This window comes from Varanus komodoensis, unplaced genomic scaffold, assembly GCF_004798865.1.
Source record: "Varanus komodoensis strain SLA01 unplaced genomic scaffold, ASM479886v1 scaffold6_4, whole genome shotgun sequence".
Taxonomy (NCBI): domain Eukaryota; kingdom Metazoa; phylum Chordata; class Lepidosauria; order Squamata; family Varanidae; genus Varanus; species Varanus komodoensis.
Genome location: NW_025336347.1, coordinates 19895099 through 19923010, shown reverse-complemented (window position 1 = coordinate 19923010; position 27912 = coordinate 19895099). Strand labels below are relative to the sequence as shown.

General features: G+C 42.9%; 2 protein-coding genes across 2 annotated transcripts; both read right to left on the bottom strand.

Moving 5' to 3' along the window:
- Positions 1-206: 206 nt before the first annotated feature.
- LOC123034391 (zinc finger protein 420-like) lies at positions 207-10771 on the bottom strand. The gene is made up of 5 exons (XM_044451717.1): positions 10748-10771; positions 8397-8523; positions 6958-7161; positions 2682-4060; positions 207-998 (listed from the first exon to the last, which is right to left on the bottom strand). The coding sequence occupies exons 1-5, from the start codon at positions 10769-10771 to the stop codon at positions 207-209; spliced, it is 2526 nt and encodes an 841-aa protein (XP_044307652.1).
- Positions 10772-18906: 8135 nt separating this feature from the next.
- On the bottom strand, positions 18907-27589 carry LOC123034569 (zinc finger protein 11-like). Its single transcript, XM_044452013.1, has 4 exons — positions 27536-27589; positions 27308-27389; positions 23851-24057; positions 18907-22443 (listed from the first exon to the last, which is right to left on the bottom strand). The coding sequence occupies exons 1-4, from the start codon at positions 27557-27559 to the stop codon at positions 19379-19381; spliced, it is 3378 nt and encodes a 1125-aa protein (XP_044307948.1). The 5' UTR covers positions 27560-27589; the 3' UTR covers positions 18907-19378.
- Positions 27590-27912: the final 323 nt, after the last annotated feature.

Below are 27912 nucleotides of genomic sequence, written 5' to 3'. Positions count from 1 at the left end.
CCCCAGCCTGTGGATGTCACAAGATGCTGACAGGAGCAAGGCAAGGGGATGAGCCACTGCACAAGCCCCCTCCCCACCATAATGCGCTACTTGTGCGGGAGAGAGTCAAGGCAGAGGGTCCTGTGCATGCTCGTGCCACGTCTAGTCTCTTCAGATTAGGCGGTGGGATGTGTTATGATGCTTCTCAGTAGCACCAAGCATGTGCACTAGGGATGCGTGCACAGCCTGAGGTCATCGGAGGAAGGCTCCTCATTTGAAGGGCCCAATTCAGTGGATTCCAAGCTACGTTTGCACCCCTTCTGCAGCTTGAGCACGTTCTTCTGCTCAAAGGCTTGCCTGCAGTGAGAGCCCACATAAGGCTCCTTCTTGTTGTGGATCTCCAAATGGATAGCGAGGCTTTGGCTGAACCAGAAGCTTTTCTCACACCTCCGGCAAGGGTAGGGTCTCTCTCGGCTGTGTATTCTCTTGTGCCTGCTGAGATTCGAACTCACATTGCAGCAGAACTCACACTCGGAACATTTGAACGGCTTTTCTCCTGTGTGAATTTGCATGTGAACTTTGAGGGACTGCACAGCATAGAAGCTTTTCTCACACTGTGTGCATGGAAAGCGTCTGCTCCCACTGTGTTTTTTCTCATGAGTCAAAAGATGTCTTTGGCTTCTAAAGGATTTCCAACACTGATTGCACACAAACTTAGCCTGTGCTTTTTCGGACTGATGCTGGCTACCAGCCGCCTTTTCCTTGGGAGAATGTGCTATATAGGGTTCAGCACAGTCTCTCCCATCTTCACCACTTTGGGGAAGAGGTCTTCCTGCCGTCCCTGACAGCACTGGCTGTACTTCTTGCTGCTGCCCAGTGGCTGCTGCCTCCAAGTTCTGCTGAGCTGCAGCCTGGAGTTCATTTGTGACTTGCGTTCTTCCACTGCCCTTCGTTTCAGGCATTGTAAGCATTTCTTTCTCAGCGATGTCAAGAGCCACGCAGTTATCTATCCTGCAGGTCTGAAAGTCAGAAATCCCTCTCAGTTCCCTCCCCGGTCCTTCCTGTGGCTCGCTTTGCTGTTGGTCACAAGTCACGCTCCCTTGTACAGCGCCCTCAATAGCCTCCATTTTGTATTCCCTCAGAAAACATTTCTGGGATGGTGAACTGAGGCAAGGGCTGCTTGGCTGACAATTCTTTGGTGCACTTCTAAAGAAACTGGAGGAAACAGCTGTATGCGAGTCCTTTTGGGGAGCAGCACAAGTATTTAGTTTCCTGCAGGTCTTGGAGTTTTGGGATTTATTTCTCAGTGACATCTCAGTTCCCTCCTGCTGACAGAAGCAAGATTTAGTCTGCTTTCCAGCCAGCTGCATCTCCCTCTTAGATTTTCTCTTTGACATGGCCTGTGATCTCAACTTCCAAATGACACAGGCATTTTCCTTCTTGTGATTCTTTTTGGAATGTTTCCTTAGCTGAATCTGCTCACGGATGCACTGTTTGTCTTGTCCATAACATGGAAAAATGGAGCCCTTTCTTCTTAGCTTTCTCTCTGATGTTACTCCCTGGCTGACAGAGGCTTCTACTTTCCTGAGTTTTGGCAGAACATTTCCTTTGGATTTTCTGGTTAGTTCAGCTTCAACATCAATATGCATTTCTCCCTGCTCAGAACCCTCAGGAACTGCAGTATCGGTATCAGATCCTTTGCCTAATATCACTGGAGGCTTTGATTTTTCCTCCACAATGTCCCATAAAACATTATTGGATGCTGTCAGTGGATCAACATTTACAAGTGACTCTTCTTGAATCTTTCCCTCAGGTGAGATGCCTTTTGTAGACTTGGAAAATGCATGGTTTGCCTCAGCCACAATGGGCTGTTTATAGCATTTCTTTTTCAGGTGAATTTTCTCATGTCTGTTCAAATGCCACTTTTCAATGAAACATTTTCCACACACAGTACATTTAAAAGGCCTTTTCCTCAAGTGAACCCCCTGTTGGTTTACCTCAGTCACAATGGGCTGCGTACGACATTTTTCTTCTAGGTGGGTTTTCTCATGCCTCTTCAAATGCCATGCCTGAATGAAAGTTTTTCCACACATAGCACATTTGAAGGGTCTTTTCCTCAAATGAACCCCCTGTTGGTTTATCTCAGCCACAATGAGCTGTTTATGGGATTTTTCTTTCAGGTGGGTTCTCTCATGCCTCTTCAAAGACCACGTCTGAATGAAAGTTTTTCCACAAGTAGCACATCTGAAGGGTTTTTGCCCTGTATGGGTATTTTGATGCCTGGAGAGAGAATAGTTATCCTCAAAGCGGTCTCCACATTTAAGGCATACACACGGTAATTTTCTTTTGTGCCCATGCTTGAGGGAGGAGGTGTGATTTTTTGCGGTCGTTTTTTTGTTAGAAACGGAGCATTTTGGGAGCTTTCTTCTCCCATGGGTTTTCTGGTGAAAAGTAAGATGGTTCTTCCGAGAGAAGCTTTTCCCACATTCCGAACACTGATTATGCTTCTCTTTCCTATGAATTTTCACATGATTAGAAAATGAACCCTTTGTTCTCATGCACTTTCCACAGTATTGACATTTAAAGGGCTTGTCCTCCGTGTCTATTTTTGGACGCCCACCAACACACGACCTGCGAGTCATGGTGCATGCACGGTTAAGGCCCCTGTGAGACTTCAGGCCTGTGTGGACTGCCTCAGGTACAGGGAGCTGCCTCTTCATCTTCAAGTTTCTGACGTGCTTGATACGCATAAAGGGTTTTTGTCTTGTGTGGTTTGCCTGGTGTCGGATAAGGTGGTGTTTTCTAATGAAACTTTCTGCACATTCATTACATTTATAGGGTTTCTGCCCTGTGTGGAGTTTCTCATGATTGGAAAGCGCAGCATTTGTACTCAACAATTTCTCACAGTATCGGCATTTGTAGAGTTTTCTCCCTTTCCAACTTTTTGAGCGCTGAGTGAAGCAAAAGCTGAGAGCAATGGGTTTCCTACCAATTCGACCTTTAGAGGAAAGTTCTGTCTTGTGGGAGACGCCAGAACTGGAGGGGGGACTCTTTGCACTCAATCTTTTCACCCTCTTGGAAAGTTTGCAGGCTGCCTGCTTCTTATGATTTGACTCATGTGTCAGCCAACTTTGCTTATGATGGAAGCTTTTCTTGCACTGGGAGCATTTATAGGCCCTTTCTTCCCTGTGGATTCTCTCATGGTCAACAAGCAAGCATTTAGACCGCATGCATTTCCCACAGAACTGGCATTTGTAGAGACTTATCTCAGCTTCCTCATGTTTGGCAGGATCAATGTCCACTGGAGTAGTTTTCTCACCACCGGCAGCTTCAGGTTTCTTTTCATCAAGAATTTTAGGTGAATTTTCCACCCTTGCTTTCTTCTCAACCTTAGGAGGGTTAGCAGGTGCACCCTTAGAGTGGTTATCACATGGTGGCCTTGTGTGGATTTTCTGGTGTCTGGTGAGATGATCCTTTCGAATGAAGCTTTTCCCACATTCAAGACATTTATGGGGCCGCGCTAGTGTGTGGCTCCTTTGATGGAGTAGCAGGTGGTTCTTCACCGCGTAAGACCTCTTGCACACAGGACATTGAAAGGACCCCTTTTTGGGGTGACTTTTTTTATACTTCACAGCACCACCAGGATGTTTATAACCCCGCTCTCCTGCATGGCTTCTCTGATGACTAGCAAGGACTTTTAGGGATGTGAACCTTTCTCCACAGGAAAAGCATTTATAGGTCTTCTCCCTAGAGTGTATTCTCTGGTGATTGGAAAGGGATAATTTTGACTTGAAGGCCTGACCACAGTCAGGACAAGAGTTTGGGAGTGCCTCTCCTACAGCCATCTCTTTGGTTGTACTCTCACTGCCATGACCAGCTTCTGTCAAATTGCTCTTTATCTTGCCTACCTGACTTCGTGGAAGTTTCTTCAACTGAGGCCCAACCCTGCAGACCTCTCTTGACTTCAGACTGTGGCATCCAGTCCCCCTAGAACTGTCTGATAAGTTCCTGTGAAGAATTATCAGCCTACGCCCTCTACGCTGAGGTTTCTCTTCTTCAGCTTCACTCTCCTGTTCAGCATCTACAAGCAACAAAAAGGGAGGAAAAGATTCAATGGCAGATTATTCGAGCAGCAAAAGTGCTCAAAGGACAAGAGCTCAAAGGGGAGGAAAGCAGTAAAAGAGGCGAGCTCAAAGGGGAGGAAATCCTTAAGAAGAGTCCTGCCAGATCAGACCAGAGGCCCATCTTGCTCAACTCCCAATTCCCCATGGTAGTCAACTAGATGCTCACAGTAACTCCACAAGCAGGATGTGTGAGCAAGAACAGCCTTCTGCTGCTTCTCCCAGAAACTGGTCATCAGAGATCTGGGAGAAACCACTTGCACTGTGCCTAGGCGCCTCCCTACCAATTTACCTACCATCTTTTTAAAGTACTAAGAAATAGCTATTAAACCCAAAAAAGAGTTAAGAAAAACAAATAAATGAAAACAGTGCAAGATCCTTTTCCAATACATTACTGTATCACATACGTATAACACAGATATAGTTATACATACATGGTAAAATACATAACTGTTAGTTTATGGTATTCTTTAGCAAGGGCTTACCCAGTTTGGATGGCTTGAAAGGGGGATTGGACAGATGCATGGAGGAAAAGGTTATCAATGGGTATTAGTCCTCCTGGCTATGTGCTGCCTCCGTTATCAGAGGCAGTACGGCTGTGCATGCCAGTTCTTGGGCAACTTGTGCAGGAGGGCACCATTTCACTTATTCTTGCATGGGGGACTAGTGGGCCACTGGTGAACAGAAGGTTGCACTAGATGGACCACAGGAAGCCATGCTGGATCAGACTCTTACATTCTGAGTGACCATATCGCCCAGTTTAATTTTGGTAGCGTGAGTCCTCAAGAGTTTTAAGATTTTTACAAACGTTGCATTTTAACGTATTCTCTTTATAGAGTGATTAGAGATATTTCTAAAGTATGGTAAGCAGTACGTACATTTATCGATTATGTAAATGCATATTAAAGGATCCTGTTCAGTGTTTACTAATTTGTTGTTCCCTAATTATGTTTCTGGTTTAGCTCTCTTCTAAACCAACAACTATCTTCACATCTTGAGGCAGTCTGTTCCAAGCATTAATGATGAGTTAAATGAAATAGCACTTCCTTTCATCTGTTCTGTCTTTTGCCAGCCAATTTCACTAGTTAACTCGCAAGGTCTAAGAAAAGGAGAGAAAAATTTTTCTATCAATTTTCTTCACTCCTTGATAAAATAATTTTGTAAATCTGTATCATATCTGCCCAATTATAGTGCAATTCTATGTGTGCCTTCATAGAAGAAAGTGTCACTAAAATCAGTGACTCTTACTTATAGAATTTTGGTTGCACTTTTCTTGTCCACCTTTTTCCGGTTCTGCAATATCCTTTTTCGGGGAAAAGCAACTAAACTATTATATACGATTTCAGATTTGGCTGCACTCTACAAAATTTGTATAAATAATTCAAAATGAACTATGCAAGAGACTGAAACATGGTCAGACTTGTAAACCCTTTGCAAGGCCAAACCATAAGGAATTTGATTCAGAATCTGGTATACTATTTTTTAAAAATCCTCCTCAGCATTTAATCATAATGAAGCAGTATGAAGAGGCATCCTTCTGGTTCAAACCTGGGCTCAACAGAACTGCCCAGGCCTCTGAGGTAAGCTCTTGTTTCCAGTGGAAGAGGCATTTGCCAAATAACAACTTTCACAAGACCTTCCTGATAAGTAGGTTTTGGCCTAGCTAGCATGATTTTCCTAGCAATGTCACTGGACAAAGGCAAAAACAGCTCACTGCCAATTTGCCTTTCCAGCAAAAACTAGTTTCCTAGGTAGCTCATAATGCATTCTTTTACATCAGCCATTACAATACATAGAACAGCTGCGTAAATTTTAAAAAACCTTCCACTCTTAACTACCACAAAAAGCTTGAGCAAATGGAAGAGGCTTCCAAGTCAAAAACCTAAAAAATAGGAAAGCAACTGCCTGCCTGATGAACAAGCCTGGGAAGGGGTCTCCTGAAATTATGATCTCCCCCGGGGCATCTGCTTGACCACCCTGCCAACAGAATGCTGGACTGAACAGGGCTTTGGAGCTCTTATGTTCTGACGACTCCAGCTGCCAGCGCTAAAGAGGCCCTGTTCACAATACCCATGCTGCCACCTTTTTTGGAACGTGTGGGGCATGCAAAACGGGGCTTCAGCAGATCTTAACACATGGGCAGGTTGGAACACATTGCAACTCAAGACTCCAGGAAGGACCTCCTTGGTGGCTCATCTCAGGCTTTGGAGCTCCCTGGCCAGGGAGGTTAAGCTGTTCCCTCCCTCTTTCTGTTTTTATGTAAAAGCTCTTTAGCTTGTAGGCTGGTCTGTTTTATAATTGCATTCTTAACTGCCCTTTTCATTTATTTCATGAATGTTTTATTTTACATTTTGGGTTTTATTATTGTCATGTGCCTCGAGTGCCATTTCTTTGGTAGAAAAGCAGTGTGTAAGTCAAATAAATAAAAATGACATACATGTCAGGCATCCATCCCATTAAGACTTGAGTAGTTACCCTGGAAGTACCTGGTTGCATAGCTATACACTGAGGTAGTATGTTGAGTCACCTTTACTAATTTAGAGAAGTTTGAGCCTGCGACTGGATGGGTGATGGGTGACCTCTGATGTGGAAGCAGAGCAGGGGGTTGGCCCCGAAAAATTACCCTTGATATTGTACAAGCTGATGAGCTGGTGTTGCTTCACATTAATTCTTACCTTTCCATTGTGCAGTGAAGTCAGGACACTGCCATAATGAATTGGACCAGGTGCAGCATGGAACAGTCTTGGGAGCTGAATGCTGACCCTCCATGGCCTTGAAATGGTGGGATTTTGATGGAACTTAACGACTACCTTCACTGAAGCCTTTTAAACCCAGACTTTTTGCAAACAGTTCTGACCTGAGTCTGTAGAGTCTGAACTGGGGTAGGTCACAGGACTTCGATACCGATCCCACCATGTCCCTCTCTTCGGCAATCTCTTCAGTGTTGGCTTGACGGGGCTGTCATCCGCACTTTCATCAGAGCTCTGAAGATCTGGCACCCAAGCCTCTTCCCCTCGGTCCAAGCGGCTGAGCAGATCAGAGGTGTGAGCAGGGAACCCTCCTGCAATAATAGGAAGTCGCAGGTTAAAGGAATATATGGGAGAGAGCTGGCCTAGTATAGTGCCAAAGACCGAGCTACGAATTGGGAAATTCTTAGTTTAAATCTCACAACTGCCATTAATTTATGAACTGGACAAGGCTGCTCTTTTAAGCTTGGTACTCCCTCAATCTGCAATATGGCAGATTGAGGGAGTACCTTACAGGGGTTGTTGTAAAGATTACAACTAATCACATGCACTTTATCACATTAAGTTATATCAGTAGTTTTACCTCAGAAGATGCCTGGGAGGGGAGGGGAGGGGAGGGGAGGGGACACAAGCAGAAGGGAAACTTTGGCTGGGGTTACAGCCAATGTTGTAATAAATGAGAGATAAGTGTAGGGAAGGGGGAAGAGAGTTCCCTCAGATTTGTGAAAATAATGAATACAGAAGACTGAGGAAAATTTCATCTCACATTTCCCAGGTGCACTCAACTTGTGGCCCTCCGGATGTTTTGGCCTATAACTTCCCTCAGCCCCATCCAGTATAGGCAACAGTGAGGCATGATGGAAGCTGCAGATCAAAATGTCTGGAGAGTCTTATCTTGCCCACTCCTGGACAGGAAAATGCTGACTGTGTGCAGCTTTGCACTCCTGAGCATGCCTCCCTGGGTGGCACAGAAGGAACATAGCAACTTGCCCTGCTTCAAGTTGGACCACTGGTCCATCAAGCTTAACATCGCCCAGTTCACACCAACTGGCAACAGCAACCCAAGAGTTCGGGCAGTGGCCTTAAGCAGCCCATCTGGTGATCTGAGGGCTGAACCTCAGGCCTGCTACATGCAAAACCAATCCTCTAAACACCAAGCAACTGTTCTACCAAGTAAGGATGCGGGCAGAAAAGGCAGACAGTCGCAGTGCTTACTTGATGTATTTATAGCCTGCAGTTTTTTTCCTTCCAAGGAATGCAAGGCTGCTTGCATCATTCTCCCCCTCCAGCTCTCAATCTTGTCCTTACAACAACCCTACGAGGTAGGTTGGACTGAGTCTGTCACTGTTCCGAAGTCACCCAGTGAATTCCATGGCGGAGTGGGGACTAGATCTCCCAAGTTCCAGCCCTGGACTCTTAAACACTGCACCACAGTGTCTCTCAGCTGTTGATGCTCCCTGATGTTTGAGGGGGACTCTGTGTGACCACCATGAAGCCAAAAAGTGAACACATTTCGATAGCCATATTGTTGTTGTTAAGGAATCCATACCAAGGGAGGCCATAATCCCATAGTTCTCCTGCATTACATTCCTGCAAAATGCTCTCTGACGACGGCCTGCAAATGAACAGTGCCCTTCATTTGAGTATACAGTCACCTCCACAAAGGCTTCTGGAACCTGGGAAACACAACAAGGAAGACCATCATTTAGAATCTGCAGAACTTAGTCACCAGATGGTTGCGGGGAGACAGAGCAGTGTGTTGGTTACAGTGCTGGACCAGGACTGAGAAACGCTGGGTGACCTTGGGTTACAGGGCTGGCAGCAAGGGGACCTTCTGAGGGCCCACACCCCAGCACAGACCCATAGAGAAGCACCCCTTGGAGTTGCTCCTTCTCAGAGCAACTGATGGGCACAAGGGGCACATGCTTTATCTTTGGCTATTGCTCTGGACTTCAAAAAAACTATAGGATTACCTCCTATCCAAGTTGGAGGAAAGATACTCTTTCGTCAGGATTGAGAACATCACATAGTGGTAAAGGGGTTTTGAAGAATACCTCTAGGATTGGTCCCCTTCAAATGTGCTCTAGAATCACACACAATATTGCATAATTGCACATACAACTTTCATAACACTTCCACAGCAATGCTTTCAAAATGGAGCCAGTTCTTATGATCAGCTGCCAGTCAACAAGCATACAGTACAGTAATCAAAGTACTGTCTGGAAAGCCTCTGAATGTGTGTGTGAATGTGTTATTATTTATCTATTTAGGGAACTTCTATGCCGCCCCATTCGCCGAAGCCTCGGGGCGGCTCACAATCATAAATAAATAATATAAAACAATATAATTTAAAAGTATAAATTAAGTCGTCCTGGCCAAAGAATAAATAAATAATATTAACAATTAAAATAACGTTTGAATAAAATGTTAGCAGGATTATGCCCAGTGGTTCCAGCCCCTAAAAGCCTACAGGTATATGCATTGTTCCTTTCACAGCTAATGAGCACTGCTATTGGACTGCACTCTCCGTGACCACAGACAAATGTTTATTTCCGCAGCTTCAAGCTTTTAATATCAATACATGGCATATAATGGTTTATCCTACTGGGGGGGTGGGGGATACATTGAAAGGCAAGTGCTTTTTGTGTTTGGTTTGGGTTTATCATCATAATCCCTCCAGGGCAGGTATCTTACATCAGAAAATATGAGTTTCAGGTTAATATACATAACATGTTTGTCTGGCGTGATAATAATTTTAAACTGTGAGGACAGAAGGAAATTAAGTACAAAAAGTGGCACATTGTTAACAGCTGCACTCTGATAACACATGTAGTGTGATTAAAAAAAAAAAAAACTTTTACCCTGATGATAAAAATCAAGATAACTGACTTACCTAGTGTCCGGGCATTTGTGTTATGAGCAGCAACTGCACTGTGAATGGCCACTTTTAATAAGATTATCTTTTTTTGCTCTTAATTTTCTTCTCTCCTTCCTGTTTACCATTCTTCCTTCACCCCAATATATACTGTATAAAAGCATGAAATGTTTCATATGCTCTACAGGCTGTAGCCAGCCAGAAGTTTTTTGGGGGACCATCAAAAAGCTAGGGAGGATGTTTACCTTGTTTTCCAGCCCTTTAAAGGCAAAACTGAAAATTGTTTTTACTCATCCCTTATTTTTGTAGTCATCCTGCCATTTATATGCATTCAAATATTTCCAATAAGCAACTTGAGTAATTGCTATGGTTCTTGCCACCAAACAAGACAAAGGTTTTAAAAATTAAAAATAACCAACTAACGGAAAATCAAAAATAAGCTGCAGCAGGAATATTCTTATCATGAACAGAGCTGGAAAGGGCCATTTAGGCCACCAAGTCCAACCTAATATTCAATGTAGGAATCCAGTTAAACATCTTTGCCAGATACCTGTCCATACCCTGCTTGAATACCTCCAGCAACAGAGAATTTGGCACCTTCTAGGCAGCTGGTTTCACTGACCCAGTATGTGTAATTGAAGAAGAAAAATAAAGTAACATGGCTTATTTTTCTGTCCCATGCATGCTGGTCACACACAACCAAATTACCATAATTTCTGAACTCCCTTGCACTTCAGAAAAATGGATATTAATAAATGCAGAGGTAAGGGCAAAGGTAAGTAGGATTCTATGCCAGAGAAACCCAAGAGGAAATAGATGTACCAGATACTGGAAGGCCTGTGGACATTTAACTTGAAACAAGAGAAGTGGGCAATTCTTTTTGACATGGAAACTTCATTTCCATATTCCATTTCCTTAACGCATGAAAAACCGTCCACCCCCAATTCTGGAGGCCCCCTCCAATGCCATACCTGCTCCTGCAGCCAGCTTTCCTCTTCCCCACCTCTTCCCCCTGAATCTCTTACCTGAGCCGTCTCTACAACAGCCATCTCGAGAAGCCGGGGATGGTCGAGAGTCCTATGTTCTGCAGGCCTGTTGAAGATCAAGAAAAGCATATTTCAGAAAGGGCTTCCTTGAACTCTTGTATCCAAGAAGTGAAGTTCTGTTCAAAATTTTATCCCACACACCCCACACCAGAATTCCTGAAGATCTGGCGCATGTTATACTGGAAAACAAATATTACCCCACTCACCTACCCACCCAAATACCGCTTCACCAAACTGGATCTACCCTCACTGCTTTTCGAACTCAAACCCGACCAGAGAACAGTTCTTTAAAAAAAGAAAAGAAAAAGCGCAGCTACAGGCTCCAAATCACACCCACCCACACGCAAATCCCCCCACCCTCCTTTCATTCATAAATACAGCCGTCCCATTTTGGCATGTTGAATTCGGGCAGTTCTGAAGAGCCGTCCCTTTTGAGTCCCTGCCTCGCTCCCTCTGAGCCCCACGTAGCAGCCTTCCCCGGGTCGCCAGGCGGTCCACGTGGCCCCGCTCACCGGGGGCCTCCAGGCCTAAGAGGCGAGGCTGCAGGGAAAGGGGCCGGTCCCACTCTCCGGGTCACAGGTGGCTCGAAACGGGTTGCAAGGGGCGAAGGCCTTTCCCCTAGTCCCACGCTGCCTCTCGGGAGCCGGAGGGGTCCCAGCGACCCATTTCCTCGGAGAGTGGCCCCAGCGACAGCAGCAGCATCCGACCCAACAGCCAGCCGGGCATCCAATCGCCCGGGGACAGCGCGCGGGGAGAAGAAGGCCGCCTTCTGCCGCAGCCAGAGCCCTCTGGTGGCCGCCTGAGGTTGCCACCTCTCTTTCTTGACGGGGCTCCTATGCTTTCAAGAGCTGTGTGCAAGCAGAAAACCAACAGGTGCTGTCGTCCCCCCCCCCCCCCCCAGCATCTTCGGGGTTTATATAGCCGGCTCTCTCTCATTTGTTCGTTCTTCTTTTTATGAGTACATGCACACGCCTATCAGCCAAGACTGGCTCCCAAAGCTGCTGATAATTAAAACCCAATCCGCCCGGTCAATACATGAGTGCATATATACGAATAGCATGGATATGCGTCCGGCAATCCCCTCGGTGAGAGTCGATGACAAAAGTCCAGATTCTTCCTTCCAGAGAGTTAGGAAATAGAAGGGAGTGCCTTATCATAAAAGTATGCCTCTGAATGAGTGCAGAATTCTGTTACCTACACGCCCTGCCAAACTCTCTCCCGCTCAATAATCTAGGTTCAACGGATGCCAGACATGCAGAAAGGAAAGAAGAGGAGGCTGCTGCTATTCAGGTACTGAACCATCTCTGGGGATGGGACTTGCCAATACAAGTAAGTCTAGGAATTGGAAGGATCCCAAGAATTTATCACTCACTTGTTTTGTACCCTGCTTTCCTACCAAGAAAAATGGCACTCAAGCTATTAAATAAACACATACCATAAATAAAACTTGATTAAAACAATAATAGAAGTAATTATAATTATAATAATTAACAGAATTGGTTGGTTTCTAATTGTGTGCACTTGGGTGGACAGACGGAGGAGGTGGGTGGGCCAACTCCATATATGGATCAGCTTTAACAGTTGCTTTCTGTCTTGAAATAAAGCCTCATCAATAAGTATATTGTACATTTATTTCAAAAGCCTACGATGGAGAAACAGCAAGCTGCTGATGGAAAATCTATGCCTTCACAGCTACTAGGCTTGCAGGAATGTAGCTTCTCCCTACCATGGGACTCATTAGGGGACATCAGGGGAGTCACCATCTCTCAGCCTAGTCTACCTCATAGGGTCGTTAAGAGGCCAACGGAGGAGGAGGAGGAGGAGGAGGAAGAGAACTATGCCACCTTGAGTTCCTTAGAGGAGAGGCAGGGTAGAAATGTATTCAATAAATACAAGGAGTAGTATCTAGACAAGTTCTAGAGAAGACACACTGAAATCAATAAGACTTAAGTCAGTCATGACCTGACAGGTCTGCTCTAAGTATGACTAACTTTGGATCCAGCCCATAATATATTAGTAGTAGAAGTTGTAGTATTTATTACATTTCTATACTGCCCATAGCCAAAGCGCTCTGGGCAATTTACCACAAATAACCCTATATATTTGTATGCCAGGCTGCTGTCAACAGTGCTGGAGCGATGCCTTCCTCCCTCTCTCCCTAGAATTCAGGCATTCCACACCGATTGCTCCCTTCCTCTTGTTTCATTCTCACATATTTTCTCTCCAGGAGATACTTTGAGTCCAGCAGCTTCCACTCTGCTTTATGATTGAGTGGACCTTTGAACTTCAGGCCCCTGGGTTCTCATCCAGTGTTCTAACCACTTGGCCATACTTGTATTCATTTATATAACACTTGATTTAAGGCAAATAAAGTCCTTGAATTTCATCCTCATAACAACATGATACCCTAGTTATAACATTGTCAATTTTTCTTTCTTTTTTCTCCTCCTTACAGGGTTATAAGCTGCATTTTGGCCCAATAATCAAGCAGGTCAAGATTTTGGTAATGAAAATAATTTTCTGAGGAAAACTCACATGCTGAATTCCTGCCTGTCATGCAGCAGTTAAAAGCACAGGTGCTCTGCCAAAGTAAGAGGTAACAATTTGTGTTATTAAGGTTGTAATTTAAGCACACTTATCTATTACACACACTGCAACCTTTGTCAGCGTTGTTAATATAAAAACTATCTATTTTGTGTTTCTCTCTGCTAAAGGAACATGTGGATGTATATTTTTATTTTATAATTTTCCTAATAAAAGTACAGTGGTGCCTTGGCTCATGAACGCCTTGGTTCACAACCAAATCGGGTCACGGACAAAAATTTCATGAAAATTTTGACTCGGGATGCGAACTCTGCATTGGGTGGCAACCAAGATCGCGGCCATCTCCCCACCCCCAACCAGCATGATTGCGGCCATCCCCCCCGAGTGAGGAGATGGCCACGATTGCAGTTGCGTTTGTGCAGGGAAGACATAGAGGAGCTGACGACAGAAGAACTTGTTCAACTCCAGAGTGAGCAGCAGAAGGCACTTGCTGAGGAGGATTCCACTGAGGAAGAGGAAGACAGGGATGTGATACAATCCATTATGAAAAAATGAAATGAGTGCCAGGATTTCTTTGAGAAGCACCACCCCAACATAACTGTAACGAACAGAGTGTTGAATCTGATGAATGATAACGTGGCCTCTCATTTCCGGAGGGTTATGCAGCGCAGGAAAAAACAAGTGACTATAGACAGATTTTTCACCAAAATTGACCCTGCAGCTCAGAGACAAAGAAGAGAGGAAACCCCTGAAAGAGATCTCCCCAATGTCCTTATGGAGGGGGACCCTCCCTCAAAACAATAAGCTCCCCCACACCTAGGTTAGTGTTCTCCACTGTACTGTGCAGTACTTTGTCACTTTGTTGTTCTTTGTCACTTTGTTTTGACTTTTTCTGATTAAAAAAAAGTTACAGAATGGATTAACTTTATTTACATTGAACCTTATGGGGAAATTTGACTTGGGTCACAACCAGAGCCGTGGAATGGATTAAGTTCGTGAGCCAAGGTACCACTGATAGGGTATTATGCTGATAGGGATTTTGGAATGCTGCTTATGGATAACATGACTACCTTTTAAAAATGACATGGGAATACTGAATTTAACAATTCAACAGCAGACCCAGATCCTGAACCATGAGGATTTTTTATCACCTGAAGTTTTGACATTGTTTTCTGATTAGGGAGGGGTTATCCCCTCCAACTATTAGGTAAAAACACCCAATTTGGTTTCTGCTGAACTTTTTTTTTGCCTAGAACAGCATCTAATATATCTAGCTGTGTTAATATCAAGACTGGCTGGCCTGTTTTCTGTTTCTACTGCCAAAACAGCCCGTGTGCTTTGTCCAAGATGCATATGGTTTTTGAATTAACAGCTGGATTTTATATTTTTTAAAATGGGGACTCAGCTTATCTACTGATTTTATCCTAGCAGCCACAAGGGCAGCTGAAAGTAAAACCTGAAGCCATCACATCATCTGCTAGAACCTTTAGAGCTTTATCTGAATGTTCACAGACTGTTTTGCTTCCCATGGTCCAGTCAAATAAGTCATTATGAAGATATCATGACTTCAACACAAGTTAGGATTGTCTTCCTCTTTCCTCCCAACAAGTCACATTTTGCCTGATGAGGAGATCTGCATATCTTGAAAGCTTGTACATGTAGGGGTGATCGTTTTGTGGCCGAACAAAGCATTATATTGCTATGCCTGTTCTTATGGCCAACAATGTTACCTTTGTTTTTTGCCTTCTCATAAAGAGGTAAATCCCCAGATGTCTTGGATATTAAGTCCCAGAATCCCTGGCTATTAGCTATGCAGACAGGGGCTTCTGGGAGCTGAGGTCTGAAATATCTTGTGCCCACCTGCTATAAAGTATTCTCTCTGTTCAGCATTATTTTGTGGTCAATAAAGTCTGGACCCTCTAGCCAAAATTGAAATTATCTCACAGTCAGGCTATTCATAGGTTTTCCTTACAATGCAGCTTCCTTTTTTGGGCAGAGCAAAACCAAGAAGAGCATTTTCTCAGCGTCTGTATATAAGGAATCCAGTCCTTAGCTGATTCTGGGTGTGGGAAGGGGCATGTGAATCTGATCAACAGTAATCTAACCAAGCATGCTAGAACTGAAACTCAACGACAAAGGTTGGCAGAATGTTTGTAGAAGCTAAAGGTAAATCTACAGGTTGCTTTTAGTATTTTTAAAAACATAAGAAGAGCCATGCTGGTTCGGCACAAAGGACCAGCTCGTTCAGTATTCTGTTCACCTGAGGACCAGTTTCCCACAGGAATCCACAAGCAAGACAGCACTTTCCTGCCCAGGTGCTGCAGCAAATGGCATGCATATGCATAGTACCTGGGATCCCGAAGACAGTGTAGAACCATCAGGACTAGTAGTCATGGATAACTTTATCCTGTCAGCTAGTTATATTCTGCCCATTTTCTGCCTATGCCTCATATTTGGTGGAGCTTGCCGTATTTCAGTTTGAACTGATTTTGTACCAGCAGGTGGCAGTAAAAAGGGGGGGCGGGCACCTTTGAAGCAAACAAGGGATCTTCCATTAAGGGCAACTTTCCCACCATATACTCACAGTTAAAGTAATCAAACCAAAACCTTGTAAATGTGTGGCCTGTCCAACGTATGTTCTCAGAAGGAAGCCATTTTAAAACCTCACCTGAATGTCTCCATTTTGTACCTTTCTCCTAAGGCTCCCAAAGTTTTGGGCTGGATTTTAAATGAATTTCCCTGAGTCTCTGCAAAGGAAAGCAGTAAGATCTGATAATTCAAAATTCTGTATGCTGGTAACTGAAACGTTTCGTAGTGGTAAGCCCAGTCCGCGAGCAAATTGTGGGAAGGAAATCCATAATGAATCCCTACAGTTGCGACTTTTTGGGTGCTCCCAGTGAGTGACAATGTGCTTCTATATTTTTACAATTTGGCAGCAGCCTTGTAAATAATCCCTAAGGAATATTCCTCTTTTATCAAGTGCAGCTTAATTCAGAGTAAAGGTTTTAGAATGTAATCCTATCTAACTTCAGACAGGAAAAAAACACCTTCAACTCCTAACACACCCCAGCCACAGGACCATTGTGAGGAAAAGTGGAGAAAAGGATTATTTACATCATATAAATGAAACAAAGAAATGAATACTGGATAAATACAGGAAGCTGCTTTGTACTGAACTAGGGCCACCTCCAGGTTTGAAGGGATCCTGGGCCAAGTGCACTCTGGTTCAGTCTGCAAGGCTTACCTAGAAGCAGGGGCAGCTGGAAGCAGGAGCATCAGATGGCCAAGGGTTGTTACCTTCTACCAGTGACCTTGGCTCACTTCCAGGTCTCCCCTCTAAGATGCAGGGGCATTCCTGGGGGATGTTTTAAGATTCTCCAGGCAAAGTGGAACCAAGCCAAAAGTGGGATTATTTGCGACATAACTCATAAGCTTCCTTCCACATTACGGGATTGCAACTGCCATCATTCCTCACCTTTGGCTATTCTGGCTAGGGCAGATGGGAATTGTAGTTCAATAAAATTCTGGTAGCCTACAAGCTGCCCATCCCAGATTTGCACACATGGGAGCAGGAAGTCTAACTGGTCTCTGAAGGGAGTTTGCTGTTAAAAACAGTAGTTGAGCAACCAATGATGCAATTAGATGGCTTATCTGAGGCTTTTAGCACGGGCTGTTTGCCACTTGGTCCTCCCTCATACAAAAAGCCAACTGGACAGCAAACCTACTTCTAGACCATAACACATGGTTCTGGATGTATAGCTGCACAGAACTAATGTTGCTTCATTAAAAACAAAACCGCAGTAACTTTTTAACAGAAAAAAACTAGCAACTAGCTTAGAAGCATTCTAGCTTAACCTTCTTCCTGAGAGTTTTCTTTGTGTCTTATCTTAAAAAATGAATTTATAATGCCAAGTTCTTATTTGTACAGTCCAGAAATTGGTTTACTATCTTCTCTGTGAAGTAGGGCAAAGAACTATACCTGCCTGGCCTGAGGGGCAAAGGAGGGAATTCCCCAAAGTTGTTTAACTTACATTACACATGGACACATGCCAATGGGAAAACTCAGACATTCCAAAAACAGTTATAGCTTTTCATTTTTATTAATGTCTGGCTTGAGACCTGTAGGATTTTTTTCTGCCAGGCACACAAAATGTAGGATTGTGCTGTATGTTAACCTTTGCTATGGTTCAAGTAAATACCTGAAGAAAATGATCTATTTTTCAATCAGCTTAAAAAGATCAATTACATGCTTCTCTAGATGCCTCTGCTGTTTTAGTTATGTACTGTTACTTCCAGGTGATCTGGAAGCATACTGAAATGGCTCACCTTTTCTGTGTGGTCTTTTAAACCCTCTTGTATGTAAGAAGTCACATTTAGCTATGTCTGGGCAAACTATAGCTTCTGTTTCTTGCTAACATCTTCAGGCCCATACATACCTGGAAGCATGTCTTTGCATGGCCATATCCACATAAAATCCAGAAAAACAGATGCTGACAACAAAAGCTTTATTTAAAAACATACACACTGTAAATAATTCAGCCTTGTGATTTAGGATTAACTCAATCATCTGTGATCAGCACCAACAGTTCCTATATGCTGCAGTCACAAAGCATCCATGTGAGAAAAATGGGCTCATTAGATTCCTTCCGAAGATGGTGACAATTATTCTCAACAATCCTGTTAGGTCTTTGTGCCATATAAAAACCCAGTGGTTCAAATTTTGTCCCTTGCTTGCTCTGTGAGCTCTCTTACCTTTTATCTTGCAGGACACTCCCCGTTTTGCCAATAAAGTATTTGCCAAGAGCAGGAAGAAACAGCTGCACGTGCAACAACCTAGTCCATGCCCTATTTAAGAAAGGCCTTTGCTACGGAAGCAGTTCCTGTCTGCATCCACTTTCTCCACCCTGGTGTGCTCCTGCTGATGAGAGGGCAATATCCACAGTGTTCAGCTAGGATGATTAAGAATGATGAGTGATACTAACAAATATTATCTGGAGGGCACCAGGTTGCAGAAGACTGGCCTTTATCTGCCCTGCCAGTCCCCAAATAGGACAGAAATTTGAAATACTTTCCTCCCTCATCAGATATAACATGAAAGCAGCGTGTGTGTGCGTGCATGAGATCACCGTAGCTAAGGCTGAAACGACCAATTTTAATTCCCAGTGCATTAAAACGGACTGGGAATTTGTCTAAAATGGAAACAAAACTACCTCCCAAGGTCATTTATCTATGATTCCAACTGTTAACTCCCTTGAGCAGATGTCTTTACATTTAACATCATGGTATTTTCTGATAAATTACTCTTGAATTAGAGTTTTCTTTATAACACAAAATATACGGCAATTGTTGATCCTTTCATTAGATTAATAAAATGGCAGTATTCTCTGTTGTTTCTTAGTTCTCATGATCAAACAACTGGATTGATGCCCCCTACTTCATCTTTCTTAACATCCTTCATTTTGGGGCACAGAAATGTATTTCAGAAGATGAAAGAACTCTAAATCAGAATTCAGACAGTTTCAAAATTAAATCAAGCTTGTCAGAAGTAGCCATATTTTGCAACACTCTTTTGAATGGGCAGTGGATGTTTTAGGAGGAATTATGCGATGGTTCCCCCTTCCCTACACAATCACCCACATCTTTTGACAAGCTAAAATGGCCACTTCATCTTTTCCATCATTTTTTCCTTTACCACCCATTACACATGCATCTCCAGTCAGGTTCACAAATTCAAAATGAATTAAGCCAAAAGGCAGTGGAGGAGGAAAAAGCCTCTATATCAGAGGTAGCATAGAGGTCCATTACTTGAGCTAAGACATCTGAATGATTTGAGGCTGAACAGATAATAGGTTCATGTTTCAGTTTCTGAGGTAGTTTATCACCATTGCTTACATAAAGAACCGGGGTCACCTGGAGATGCAGGTGCATTTCAGCTCAGAAAGATCCTAGGTTGAGTTCCACAGCAGCCCTCTTAAAGTATCAGCAATTGTCCCCTTTCATCTCCAAAGACTGTAGTAAGTTGTATTTAAAAAATGGATCCAGCTGACCAGCATTACAGGGGGCCTCTTATGAGTGTGTTTTTAAATGTGATTCCAAATGTTTTTTAAGGGACCACTTTGTCAAATAGCCTTTGTCACACACTGAACATTTATATGGCCTTTCTCCTGTGTGCATTCTCAGGTGAGAACTAAGAATTGCATTTGTTGTGACTCTCTTGCCACAGTAAGAACAGCAATAAGGTTTCTCTCCTTTGTGGGCCTTCTGATGTTTAAGAACAGCTGATTTTGACTTAAACTGTTTTCCACATTCAGTACACTGATAAGGTCTAAGATCTGAATGGCTTATCTGATGCCTTGTAAGGTCCTTGGGGTGGTGGAAGCTTTTTTTACACACTTGGCACTGATAGGGTCTCTCTGGGGAGTGCATTTTTTGGTGCCTATCAAGTGAATATTTGCGCTTCAAGGATTTCCCACAGTCAGAGCATGTATGACTTTGTTCATCTGTGGCAATCCCGTGATCACTAGTGTGACATGAGCTGTCCTTGACAGGTTCCTTATCCACCAACCCATTAATGGAATTTTCTTCAGCATGGTCACTCTGATGTTTAGCAAGAGTTACGTTATCTATGAAGGTTCCCCCATTTTCAGAGCACTCCAGAGGGTTTCCCCCTGCGTGGACTCCTTGATGTCCAGAGTAGACTGAAGTGTCAGTCCATTTGTTGGAATTTTCTTCAGTAGTGTCTCCCTCTAAATAGGGGCTCTGATGTTTAGCAAGGTCTGAACTGCCCACACTCTCAGAACACCCAGGGTTTCTTCCTTCCAGGTGGCCTCCATGATTCCTAGGGTAGACTGAATTTTCTAACCATTCCCTGGCATGACTAACTTGACCTTTAGGAAGCATCAAGTTGTTATTTACTGTGCTCTTACATTCTAATCCTTTACCGTTTTCTTCTAAGTGATGCTTAGTGCAGGTGGCAGTACCTACACATTCAGAACATTCCGGTTTTTTCCCTTCCATGTGCAGCACCTGATTCCCAGAGTGGGTTGTATTGTCAGACCAATTATTCGAAAGTCCTTCTATATTTCTTGTTGGATCTTTAGCCATGTATGAGCTGTCAGCAGGCGTTCCCCCACTATTGGGCAAGTCACCGGGTTTCTCCATGATATGCATTTCCTGATGCCTAGAGAGGGAATATCTTGTTCCAAATGCTTTCCTACAGATGGAGCATTGATACGACCTGATCTCCATGTGGATGCGCTTGTGCCTAGTGAGAGAGTAATTGGTTCGAAAGGCTTTCCAACAGAAAGGGCATTTATGGGACTGTCCTTCTATGTGTATCTCTCGATGATGAGTGAGGGCGTATCTGTAAGAAAAGGCTTTTCCGCAGATGTCACACTGATAGGGTTTGCTTCCCATGTGCAGTTGCTGATGCCTGCGGAGGGATGAAAGCGTTCTGAATGCTTTCCTGCACAGCGTGCATTTATGTTGATATACTTGTTCTTGCACATGGACTTCCTGGTGATGAGCAAGAGTATACCTATAAGCAAATGCTTTCCCACAAACACTGCATTTATAGGGCTTACCTTTTATATGGATTTGTTGATGTCTATAAAGGACACTTTTAACTCTGAAGGCTTTGCCACAATAGGAGCATTTGTGCTGATAAAGTTGTTGTTCTTCAGCATGATTCTTCTGAAACTCTGTGAAGGACCATCTACAGGCAGAACCACTCACCTGGTTGGAACCTTCTTTGGTGCTGCACTCTGGATGAAACTGCTGATGCCTTCTCAGATTATAATCAGTTGCGTAGACTTTCCCACAGTTAGGACACCTACAGCATCTCTCTTTCATGGAAGCTTCCTGTTGGTTAGCAGATAACATGCTTTCATTACAGAGTTTCTGAGAGGCATTTTTAGATTGCTCTTCTGTGTGTTTTCTCTGATGATTAGCAAAACACTGGCTGTTGCTGAAGATTTTCCCACAATCAGGACACTCATGGGGATTGCCTTCTGTTTCAGTGCGAAGGGGTTTTCCACAGTCAAAGCATGCATTGTGTTTCATATTTACTTGAATTATCTGATTTCTGGTGAGCAACCCTTCTTCTTGTTCTTCTTCCTTGAAGATGCTCCCTTCGCCTGTCTGCTTATATTGTTGCTCTCTTATGTGCATTTTCTGATGATTAGCAAAACACCTCTCATTCTTGAAAAATTTCCCACAAGTATGGCACAGATGGGCACTTTCTTCCATGGTGCTTTGCTGATAAATACTGTGGGACAGCCCCTCCACAAAATGCATTTTATGGTTAAGGTTTTGATCTGGTGTACCTTCTGCATGCATGTTTTGATTGTCAACACTTCTGTTGTCTCTAAAATTCTTCTTGTAACCAGTGCCTTTACATGGAATTTCACTCCCCTGTAGTTTCTGTTCTTTGATTAGGAAGGATTTCTCTCTGCAGTTTTTCCCACTGTCAGAATAGAGAGCGCTTTGGTCTTCCATGTGAGTCATATTATGCCTAACAAGAGCTTTCTCTTTTAGGAACCCTTTTCCACATACAGAGCATTTAAAGACATTTGCTCCTGAATGGGTTCCCATCAGATGCCTGACCAGGTATCTTTCCTCCATGTAACTTTTCTCACAGACAGGACATGGATAGGTTGTTTCATTGGTATGTGCTCTCTGATGCTCAGAAAGAGAGGTCCTTGTAACAAAGCTCTCTCCACACTCGGGACATTCATAATGTTCCTTTTTTGATTGGGACTTGTGCATATGGATTTTCTTTATATGCACAGTGAGTGCTGATTTCTCAATGAAGCATTTGCCACAGGTAGAACACTTATAGGGTCTCTCACTGCTGTGTATTTTGAGATGTCTGTTGAGGGATGATCTCCTACTAAAGCTCTTCTCACAAACAGAGCATGTGTTCTGACTTTCCCCTGCATTTATTCCTTGCGGGTTGTTTTTGCTGGTGTAACCCATACTGCCCTGCAGTTGACTGTGCCAATGGTCACAGGGTTCTCCCTTCCAATGATTGCCGTCACATTTACCTAGCAGAGCTGCACGTGGCTTTATGACCCTGTGACCTTTGATTTGAACATTCCCTTCCTCTTCTTTCTCACTTCTTGATTCATCATCTGCTTGAATAAGGAAAGAAAAGAATAATTCTATAAGCAACCTGGATAGTGGTCATCATTTCGGAATTTTAGCTTTACAAAAAGGGTGCAGAAGGCATGCTCAGGAGTTATAATATGCATGGTGTGGAGAGATGGTCTTCTATGCCACTAGAACTCAGGGTCACCCAGTTCAATCAATTGTCAATCAATTCAGGACAGACAAATAGAAGCATTTTCTTAGACAACATACAACTGGATTACGGACTTCACTGCCACAAGAAGCATTAACTGAGATTATTTGACACCTGTCTGGAAAGATATGCACTGCTTTCCAATACGTGGCTTTTATATTTAACACCCAAAAGGTGCAGTCGGATGGCTGCCAGATGCTGTATAGATGACCATAGGATAATTTGGTGTCCCAGCTGTGGCCTCAGAGGGGACCTCTGGCTCCCCTCCTCACAAGCTGGAATAATGCACGCGGACAGCCAAAACTGGCCATCTGAATGTTTGGGTGTCTGCCATCCAGTGGATGTCAAGAATCCTCTGAGTTTACAAGGCCAGTGGCAGCCTAAGCAGCTTAGGATCTGACTGTCTATGGTGCAGCCTGCCTTGTTTTGAACCTGCCGAACTATTAAGATCTGTCAGAGAGGCTTTTATGATTGGTCCCCACTTGGCCTTCAGACAGGGTGTAAACAACCAACTTTTTCAATTTTCCTTTTCAAATGTATAGTTTTTAATATACCAGTTTCTATTGCTGAAGCGTTTTATTGTTTTAAATTGCTGCACATCCCCTTGATGGCTTTTTAGCAGATAAGGCTGCATTAAAATGTTAATAAATCATAATAAAGAGATAATGGCCACCAACACAGAGGGCTTTAAAGGACGACTACACAAATTAATAGAGGAAGATAGGTTATCAATAGCTATTTACTGCACAGCTATATGGAACCATCACATATTTGATTCCAACTGCTACAATGGGGAGAATGCTATCACCATCATGTTCTGATTGTGGGCTTCCTTTAGCTGGCCAAATTGTTAATATTTTGGTCTTGACTCTTTTTCCATTGACTCCACCCACCCTGGGATACAGCCCCAAAAAGCTGCTCTGAAATGGAATTTGCTCCTCAGGCTAAATGAATTCTGCACCCCGGTCAATGGAAACTGGAAGCTCAGCTCTGCCCCGCCAGTTCCACTATATACAAACATATGACCACTGCAGCTGGTTAGGAGAAAGCACAACTGAGGAAGCAGCTCCTGCACAGAGGTGTGAACTATGGGTCCCATCAGTTGTGCACATAACCTTGATCCACCAGAGAGATATTCCATCTATCCAGTGGGCAGGCTGGATCTGAAGACTGAATATGTATGAAGAAACATGCAGTGACCACTTCAGAGGCAAAGTGTTTCAGAGGCAAGCCTGACCTGAACTAGATGAATCGGAAGTGGGCACGCTTATGGGACTCCGGTAGGAATTCCACCAATTCCTTGTCTCTGGCCATTGTTTCAGTGCTTGGTTAACCAGCCCTTCAGTAGCATCATTGCCAGAGCACTGGATATCTGGGACCCAGGCCTCTTGTGTTCGTTCCAGGTGAGCTAGCAGTTCAGATCCTTGGAGCTGAAGTGGGGAGGCTGAGAGGGGAAAAAGAATGGGAAACCCAAGTGAATTGTGGATACTTGCTTTAAAAAGTGTTTAGGGAGGGATCAATTCTGCCTTGCCAAGAATGTCTCACTTTCCAACTTTCACTTTCCAAGCAAGCAATCACTCAGTAGCTGCAGGAGACCCAAATCAGCGTCATATTTAAGGAGTAGCCTGGCAGTCATAGGCAACTAGGAATTTTATGCAGGCGAATGAATGGGTTGGCAGAGGAGGGACAGATCTCTTCCTCCCACCAGCGCACTTGGGTTCTGTGGCAGCCATGGGGGAAAGGAATCCTCTTCCGCTGCCAGTCTGTTTGGGAGATGGCATTTTTACTGGCCTGCTAACAACTTAGTGTTCTGCATTTCCATGGTGGGGAATGCCCTGTAGCCAGCATGTTAAGGACCCCATCAGCAAACTAGTTTCATGCTCATAAATAAGCCTACCAAAGTTACAAAGCTAATCAGAATACTCATAAGATTCATGACCTGGACTGCTTTGGACATGACACATAACTACAATGCAGTGTCTCCTCACCATGGTTTGATTCACAAGGTGCCATAGCTCAGAGGCAAGCCATGTTCTTCATATTGCAAAAGGTCCCAGGTTCAATCCCTAGCATTTAACTTGAAATCTCAGGTAACAATTGGCAGAAAGATCTTGGGATCTTAGGATGGTCAAGTTCCATATATGTGCTAACAACATATGTTTAGATGTAAGAGCCCTCTGAACATAGTAGAAAGGATATGATCAACCCACAACAGAAATACAGGAAACCTGTAATGTAGCCCTTAAGAGAGCAGCATAAAGGAAATTGTATTATTTAAATAGTGTGCTCATTTAACCAAGAGGTATGCTTCCACTGCTGTTTGAAAGTGATTTTGCTATCAATTTTATGTGGTTAGAGGCTTTTATCCATGCAAATTTAGAAAAGCAGCACACAAATATATAAAATACATGGCAAACACTTTTTTCCTGAAACTTGTCCAGGTGTAAAATAAAGATGAGGAATATGTAATCCTCCCAATGTCATTGGTTCACAACTCCTTATTAGCCTTCAGTATTGACTATGCTAGAGCTGGTGGGAGTTTTGAGTCCAACAACACTTAAAAGAACACATATTCCCTGCCCCTGCTGCAAAGATAAAAATAGATTAACTTATTGAGGATTTTAAAAGACAGTGTTTATTGGAATTGTTAGAATGGCTAGTGAAAAATGGTTAATGTTCATCTCTCAAAACAAGTCAGTATTCCTTGTTATGAAATCCCAAGTGATAAGCTATTGAAGATGCTTCATGTTAAATGCTTTGAAAATGAATTAGTAAAAAAGCAGTGACTGTTTTTAAAGGAAAATACAAACATGTGAAGCCTGTGTAACTTATGAAAACTTTTGGCAAAATGACCTGCAACCTATCCAAAAAAGAAAGTTGGACTGTAAAGCACAATCACTTGTGTTGTTCTTTCTACTGATTTCTAATTTCTCTTCAAGATCTTTTGTAGGCTTTTCTTTATAGTTCAAAGCACATTTTTCATGCTTCAGCTAAGCATTTCAGGAAAAAACAATCTTATAGCAAAAAATGGAATATGCCCAATTCTTGTAAATGGCATCAGTTGGCGATAATGAACATTCACCAACATCTAATCAATTAATCAATGAAATGAATCAGTTAAGATGTGTTGATTGAAAATACATTCCTGATTAATTAAGCAGTAGATTTTTTAATTTTCTAAAATGCAAATACTTGCTGCAGATGACAACACTATCTATGAAGAAGCACCCAATTCTGCTTAAGAATGAATCTTCAAATATTATACATCCTATAGCACTTGAATGCATCAATAGAAAAGATTTTCCTTGAAACTATTTTTCTTATATACAAATGTCTGTGTATTTAAATGATCAATCAACTCACTGATGATGAATCATGTGCAATCCTATGAACATGATTTTGGAAATAACCTGCACTGGACATAGATGGTATCACTTCCCTGAATATATTCACAGGATTATCTTACATGTGCAACTAATTTCTAAGATTCTATTAGTAACAACCCTAAATTTATGCACATTTTTCTGCTTTGGAACATCTATTTCATTTCCTAAGGGTTCAGGAGGAAACAAGTTGCAATCTAAAAATAACCCATCATGCATAAGATTAAACTGAAATATAGGCTCACATTACAAATATATGTATATATATTCTTAAAATGTATTCTTAAATGTATATATATTCTATATATGTATTCTTAAAATGAAGTCTTATTGAGAGCATTGGTCTTAATTATTTGATATACTTAATTTATCTGCCAAGAAAATCTGAATTCTAGGATTTGCACAAATAACATGTTAGTTTTAAAGCTGGTACAAAGAGTATGGATTTCAGTGCAGTCCTATCCATGTCCACTAAAAAGCAAGCTCCACTGAATGTAATGGAACTTATTCTCCCAGGAGAGAAAAGGACTTCATTTTAATCAATTGTGAATGCAATCCTATGGAGGCTTAGTCAGAAAAAGTCCTAGCATTCCCTATCCACCCGGACAGTCTAAATACACAGGAATGCATCCTTAAATATTTTGATTACAATGGTACCACCTGACAACAGACTTTCATTTAAGTCGATCATGTTGCACACTACTTATTTATACTTATTAAGTGCATTCTTAATAAGTATAAATTGTGATTTTCATATCTCAGTGTTTGAATATGACTTTATTGCTCTTATTGTTTTTATTTGAATTGTACCTCAGCTTAGAGGCATTTGTGGAAAGAGAGCTTATAAAACAAGCAAATGTCACTTTTAATATAACAATATTGTCAGAACAGCTTTCACCGGTAAACAAAGCAAGTTAGCCTTAGGAGAGGCCTGCTTCCACCTCCCTCACAGAGCAGCTATCCATTACCCTGTATATTATTTTAATCTATTGTTCTGAGAAAGGGTTTTACAAAATTCTTTCTTTAGGAAGAATAATTATGAACCACTTTAAGGCTGCAGTCCCATGCGTTTATCTGAGTGTAAGCCCCATTGAACAAAATGGGGATTGCTTCTGAGCAAGTATGCATGGGATTGCACTGTGAGTCCATGGCGAGGATATGCCCAACAAATGCTACTTTCATATATAACCTACATGGTTTTCTTGGGATGCTGCTGAAATCAAACCAGGTCAAAGCCAAGTTAAGTTTGCATTGTTATATAAACTGTACCCTTAAACACTGAAGCAAAATAATGGGCAGAGGCCATCTCACCCATGAAGATGGTGTTGTAACTCTCTTGCATCACTTCCCTGTAGAGGTTTTCTTGATCAGGGCCCAGGAAATCCTGCTGGATCTGTACCAAACAGAAAACCCCACCCATTACTCACAAAAGGCCTCAGGCCTAGCAGCTGTATGCAGGAATTCCACCTCCCCACCCCAGCAGTTCAGGACAGCCCCAGGGGGTACATGCGGGTTCCCAGAGAGAAGTCACTTATTTACCTGAGCTGACTCCGCTTTGGCCATTTTTCCAGACGGGGCTGGCTTTTATACAGCGAATATCTGATGGAAGTTGAGAAGGAATAGTGCAAAGATTTCAGAAAAAGGCTTCTGTTTGGAGCCAAACTCTAGCCTATTTTCTGTAGGTCTCGTTTCTGCCCCACTGGATGGATAAGAACATGAAGGCCTTTACTCCACACCCTCTCTCTGAGGAATGAATCTATATTTGAATCCTCTGAGGTAAAGCAGTTTTTCCAGAGGGGGATCATCTTTCTCATTCAAAAGACCTACTGGCTCTCTCTTTCTTTAAATCCCTCCTCAAAACCCACCTCTTCCGCATGAAACACTTGGTTTAACCCTTTAGTCTTCATTTCCTCTTG

What these genes read in the sequence shown, in the direction of transcription:
- LOC123034391 (XM_044451717.1), bottom strand. Translation starts at nt 10,771, where the DNA reads ATGGCTGTTGTAGAGACGGCTCAG. An exon ending in CTGTTGTAGAGACGGCTCAG is followed by an intron (nt 8,524 to 10,747) that starts GTAAGAGATTCA and finishes TGTGTTTCCCAG; the next exon opens with GTTCCAGAAGCCTTTGTGGA. An exon ending in TTCAGACTCTACAGACTCAG is followed by an intron (nt 4,061 to 6,957) that starts GTCAGAACTGTT and finishes TGTTGCTTGTAG; the next exon opens with ATGCTGAACAGGAGAGTGAA.
- LOC123034569 (XM_044452013.1), bottom strand. Translation starts at nt 27,559, where the DNA reads ATGGCCAAAGCGGAGTCAGCTCAG. An exon ending in TTACAACACCATCTTCATGG is followed by an intron (nt 24,058 to 27,307) that starts GTGAGATGGCCT and finishes TTCCCCTCTCAG; the next exon opens with CCTCCCCACTTCAGCTCCAA. An exon ending in TTCCGATTCATCTAGTTCAG is followed by an intron (nt 22,444 to 23,850) that starts GTCAGGCTTGCC and finishes TTATTCAAGCAG; the next exon opens with ATGATGAATCAAGAAGTGAG.